The 5,897-nt window shown below is 43.7% G+C and overlaps 1 protein-coding gene across 1 annotated transcript; it reads left to right on the top strand.

Annotated features, from left to right (window-relative positions):
- Window positions 1-2,218: 2,218 nt before the first annotated feature.
- Window positions 2,219-5,669, top strand: NPBWR2 (neuropeptides B and W receptor 2). The gene is made up of 2 exons (XM_034788038.1): window positions 2,219-2,639; window positions 3,165-5,669. Exon 2 carries the CDS (start codon window positions 3,778-3,780, stop codon window positions 4,813-4,815), a length of 1,038 nt encoding a protein of 345 aa, XP_034643929.1. The 5' UTR covers window positions 2,219-2,639; window positions 3,165-3,777; the 3' UTR covers window positions 4,816-5,669.
- Window positions 5,670-5,897: the final 228 nt, after the last annotated feature.

The following is a 5,897-nucleotide window of genomic DNA, read 5'->3' as shown; positions in this document are numbered from 1 at the left end:
TAGTCCATGTTTGTACCATGCCTAGCACAATGGGGTACTGGTCCATGACGTGCTATCCTAAAACAAAAAATAAATCATCTTCTTCTTCTTCTTGCCCACTTCTCATCTCTTCTCCTCTTCCTCAGGGCTGGGATGGTCAATTTCCTAGTATGAAGTTTTTCCAGGGAATGCTGATGATCTTCCGAACCCCAGGAAATTATTTTCCAGAAAGTTTAACTGCCCACTGAATACGCAACCTTGTGACTGATACAGGGCTCTCGTTTGCACGTAAACATTTTATGTGGCGCCTCCATGCTTGTCTACACTAAGCACTTTTGCACCACTGTAGATAAATCAGTTTAGCCCTATTGGCGTACGCCCCAAATTTCCAAATTAAAGTAACATTGTAAATCTTTGTATCAGGCTAGAGCATCTATATTAGGGGGTTGAAGAGGTGTAACTACAGCAAGCAATAGTTACACCAGAGTATATTTTTTAACATAGGCAAAGCCCTTGTAAGTTTTCATAGATGATGTGGTTTATAAAGCCAGAAGCAAAAGTATTGTGAGCCTCTAGTCTGAGCTCCTGCATAACACAGGCCAAAAGCCTTCTCCAAATTAATTCCTGTTGAACCAGAGCAAATTTTTTAGGAAAAAAAAATCCAATTGTCAGTCAAAAATTGTGAGTAATGGAGAATCTATTACAGCTCTTGATGAATTGTTCCAATGGTTAATTACACTTACCATTAAAAATTTGTGCTTTTTTTCTAGTCTAAAAAACATCCATTGGATCTTTTTATAGCCATTGGATCTTTTTATACTTTTGTTTCCTAGACAGAAGAGCTCTCTGTTATCAAATTTCAGTTCCCCATGTAGGCTCTTATAGGCTGTGATCCAGTCACCCCTTGGCCTTCTCTTCGACAAGCTAAATAGATTGCGTTTCTTGAGTCTTTTCCTAGCAGGCATGTTTTCCAGTCTGTTAATCATTCTCGCGACTCTTCTCTGTACCCTCTCCAATTTAAGTTCAATTTAGTTCAGTCTCAATGGCTGCCTGGATTGCTGCCCAGAAATGAATCTTCTTTTCCCCCAGTGTACTCTTTATTTGTTTCTTCATGACCTTGAGCTTCAGTGTTCAGCAGAGAAATAAAAAGTTACCTTCAGGATTTCTACATGGTGCATGGAACTTCAATATCAGCCAGAAAGACAATTACCCCTGATGGCCTCAGGGCGTTACCTTCATGTCTACAGTATAACATTGCAATGCACATTCGTGACTCCATTTGTGCTCAGTTACTGGAATGAACTCGAACTTTGTCACGTCAGGAAAGTACAAATTTAAGAAACATGCACAAAAACAGCTGCCCGACTGGGGTTAAACCTGCTCTCTGATACGTGGGGGCGATTCCTGGCTCATGTAAACATGCACGACATTGGTCTGAGCCCAAGTCTGCAAGAAGTGGTGGCATCATCCCACTGCCCACAGGTGTTAGCACACACCTGGCCTCAGAGAATCAAATGATATTTTGACGGGTGATTAAAATACTTTTTGAACTGGCATCAGAAAAAAGGGCAGGCAATTTGGGTCTGGCTGGTCCATTTTTAATAGACTAGAGACCTTTTTCACGCACAGCGGTGTCAATCAGAGGCAATGCCATGCACATCAATGGTGTTACACCAGAATAAAATCAACTGACGGAGAATGAGTCATTGCTTTTAACACAGCTGGCGCCCCCTGGAGGGGAATGGCCCATGTCCCAGCCCCGTGCCAGTCAGTCCCTGTCCCCCACCTGGCCCGGGGCCGATGGGAGCTGGCACCCCCTGGAGGGGAACGGCCCCGTGTCCCAGCCCCGAGCCAGCCAGTCCCCGTCCCCCCCCCGTCCCGGGGCCGATGGGAGCTGGCGCCCCCTGGAGGGGAACGGCCCCGTGTCCCAGCCCCCGAGCCAGCCAGTCCCCCCAGGGGCTGATTGGAGCTGGCGCCAAGTAAAGGGATCGCATATTTTTACATTGAGGGGCAGTTATGCTGCATTCTACACCCAGAAGGGACCCTCCTTCGTTTTGCATTGGCTTGCACCTCTCTCTGATGAAGGATTTCGCTGTGTTTCCGTGCCAAGGCCAGATCCCTAGGTGATGTAAATCAGCTGAGATCCACTGAAGTCAATTTATAGCCGCTGACCATCGGGCAGAGCGCCTCACTGAGAGATCTGTAATGTGTCTATTGCCCTCACATCTGGACGCCTTACCCCAGTGAGAACCACCAAGCGACTGCTTCCGAGTGAGACAGTTAAAATCTCCCACAGTCTAACAGTCGCAGCCTGACAGCTCTGGTGCTGCTTGTGCATTTCAACATCCCCTTCCTTCCTAAAAAGAAGTGCCCTGTTGTATCATCTGTGGGGTTGTTGCTTGTTGTTCTTTTTGTTGTTGTTTTTTGCAGCATCAAGGCTGCTTGTTATTTAAATAGCCCAGTGTGGATATCACCATTTTTTTCCCAATGTGATAAATTTTATTGATCGAACACCACCACCAAATAGATCTGATTGCAAGGACTGGTAACGTCAGCATAGCTTAGAGACCCTCCTCCAACTCAGATTAAAGAGAGAAGAGACTCAACAGTGGAAGGCAGCAAGTGCTGGAGAAAACAGCAAGATCCCCTGTCTTCTGCAGGTAAGAGGAACATACAGCTTTAGCTTTGTATGTTAAAGATTCTAGCTTGGGCAGGTCTTTTATGATGTTTTTGTCCTGGCAAAACGCAGCTGGTGTCTGACACTTTTTTTTTTTTTTTAAAGCCTGCAGACTAGTTGGGGAACCTTTGCTCTTCGTGGTTTTGTTTCTCTGCAGAGGAATTTTTGAAAGTGCCTAGGACAAATCATAGCAACAGAGAAAGCACCAGATAGAAAGATGTAAATAGAAGGAACTGTTCCTGCTATGACTATACGCGGCTCGTTTGTTGGCAGGTGCTTCTTTTTCTTTTGTCTGTATAAATATTGAACTTTTGGGACTAGAAGTTTCATGCATCTCGGTGTGTGCTTAGTGTCACATATTATAAGACTGCTCTTTTTCATAGGGATGTTCTTGCTATTGAATAAGGTCCTAAATGACTCTGGGGCTAAAATTAGTTGCACTTGAGTTCTTTTCCTTTTCAAAAATGCCCATTCAATCACATTGGTTTTTTTTTTTTCCTTTTTGCAGGGGTGATGGGGATGCATGCGATGACCAGACTCCAGCTGGACTGGGCTAGAAAACAGACTCATTATCAGTGAATTCGCTGGTGGGGAAAAGATTCTGGAAGCCCCTTGACCTGGAGGAACACAGTAACTAAAAACTAAAATGCTCCCGCTCTCTGGTGTGGAAAAGTAAGCGGCTGCCTGTGTAAGTAAAGACAAGAGAACTTCCCATGAATCCTCAGCCTGTTGTAAATAGTTTGCTGGGCACAAAACTTGCCCCGTCTGCCGTGTTTTGCTTTCGACTAACCCAAGAGGGATCTTTGCTCCAGCCAATTCATCCGGAACTGCCTGACTTTTCTAGCACCGCAAAGCTCCCACTCAGATTGATGTGCATAAGACTGAAGAGCTCTTGTGTGTTTTATTTCCCTCTCTCGTTTGGTTTCACCAGCAGCGGGATGGTTGAATGGCATTTTTTTCCACTGCAGAGTTAAAATTTTGAACTTTTACAAGGGAACTAGACATCCAATTCCTGCCACGGTTCCCACCTCCCTTCGGAAAATAACCAGTGTCCAGCTGAAATGTGAGCCTCTTTTCACCATCAGTGTGGTGCTCTCCCTGTCAAGCTGTAAAGATCTGCAATGAAATCTGAATACAGTTCGTTATCCCTGAAAGCAGGCATGGAAAATAATTTCAGGGTAAGCTATGTGAATACCACCTACAATGATACAAGCGATGGCAGGTACTTGGACAATGGCACGAGGTCCAACTTCACCTTCCATGAACAGTCTCCTGACTTCTACGTGGTCCTCCCAGTGATTTACTCTGTGATCTGTGCAGTGGGGCTCACAGGCAATACCGCTGTCATCTACGTGATCCTCAAGGCCCCTAAGATGAAGACAGTGACCAACATGTTCATCCTGAACCTAGCTATAGCTGATGACTTGTTCACTTTGGTTCTTCCCATTAACATTGCTGAGCATCTCTTGCACTACTGGCCCTTTGGAGAAATCCTCTGCAAGATCATCCTGTCCATAGACCACTACAACATCTTCTCTAGCATCTATTTCCTCACGGTGATGAGCATAGACAGGTACCTGGTTGTCCTGGCCACTGTCCGGTCCAAAAGGATGCCCCATCGTACCTACCGCGCAGCCAGAATTGTCAGTCTATGCATCTGGGCCCTGGTCACCATCATAGTTCTCCCTTTCATCATCTTTGCCAACGTCTACGTAGATGGCCTGGAGATCAAGAGCTGTGGTCTAAATTTCCCCAAACCTGAGAGGTTTTGGTTCAAGGCCAGCAGAATCTATACTCTAATCCTTGGCTTTGCCATTCCTGTATCCACCATCTGCATTCTCTATACCATGATGCTGTATAAACTGAGGAACATGCACTTGAATTCAAATGCTAAAGCCCTGGACAAAGCCAAGAAGAAGGTCACCATTATGGTCTTCATCGTCCTGGCTGTGTGCCTCTTCTGCTGGACCCCTTTCCACCTGGCCACCATCGTGGCTTTGACCACTGACTTAGCGCAGACCTCTGTGGTCATAGGTATCTCCTACTTCATCACCAGTTTGAGCTATGCCAATTCATGCTTGAATCCTTTCTTGTATGCTTTCTTGGATGACAGTTTTCGGAAAAGTTTCAGAAAGATGCTGGAATGCAGAGCTGCTTAAAAGATGGACCATGCCTCTCTATTCCCTTCCCTCTCATGGCTTTGCAGGGGCAACCTTACAAACTTTTCAGTGTATGACTGAGGAACAGACGAGCTTTATGCTTTCTGTTTAACTAGGCTTCTCGTTTATTTAATTATATGTATGTGTGTATGTATGTATGTGTTTCTTTTGCATTTTTCACAATTCTAATCATAAATCTTTCATGTTCCTTGTATGAATCTCACAATCACTTAAAGTTGCGGGGTTGGTTTGTTGTTTTTTTGCTTGATTGTGTCTTGTTTAGGGGGAAAATCCTGAAATATTAAAGAATGACAACCTTTTCATAAAGTGTATTCTTGTCCTCTCATGGTCTTGCATTGCCACCTGCTGTACAATTACAGAACTGGGTCTCTTAAAGGGTTGACGCTATAATGCTACTGGAAGAGACCAGCCTTTTAAAGATGGATGTAACTAAGTTATTAATCTATATGTTGTGTGCAGAATTGTTATAATGGAGCAGGTTGAGCTACCAGATACAGTTATACATTGTAAAAATGGATTTTAATGATGAGATAAAATGGTGCATTTGAGAAAAAAATTGCATCCCGGTCTGTGTGCGTATGTGTCTTGGATATAGTTTGATTTCTGACGGGAGTCTGTTTTCCCCCAAGATTTCTCCTTTCCTGAATTGCTACCGTGATTCACATTGAAACCAAAATTTTAAAAAGCGTCTGAAAGTTACACTATCCAAACAAGACGATATACAAATATTGTGGTGATTGTAGAAAAAATATTTTTTGTATTATCAATGCCAAGATTTTACTTTTCATTTTTTAATGTTTAAAAAGACAGAGACTTTAAAGTGTTTGATGAAATAAATCACATTGATAAGTGTCTGGCGTTTCTACTAGAAGCAACTTTTATAAGAAACTCTGTAAAAAGAACAGGAGTACTTGTGGCAGTGTTATCCTACTCATCCCAATATCACTGCCCTGTAAATTTCATGTCACCTGATCTATAACGCTGCATTGTTGCTTATAATATAGCAAAGATGTGCTGCCAACCACAAGAAAAGCCCAGAAAAGGTGGCACATAGAGACCTT

The sequence above is a fragment of the Trachemys scripta genome, chromosome 12 (assembly GCF_013100865.1).
Source record: "Trachemys scripta elegans isolate TJP31775 chromosome 12, CAS_Tse_1.0, whole genome shotgun sequence".
NCBI lineage: Eukaryota > Metazoa > Chordata > Testudines > Emydidae > Trachemys > Trachemys scripta.
The sequence above is the reverse complement of the archived record's forward strand: the minus strand, read 5'-3'. Positions and strand labels throughout refer to the sequence as shown.

Excerpts from the sequence above, each read along its gene's own strand:
- NPBWR2 (XM_034788038.1), top strand. The coding sequence starts at position 3,778 with ATGAAATCTGAATACAGTTCGTTATCCCTGAAAGCAGGCATGGAAAAT.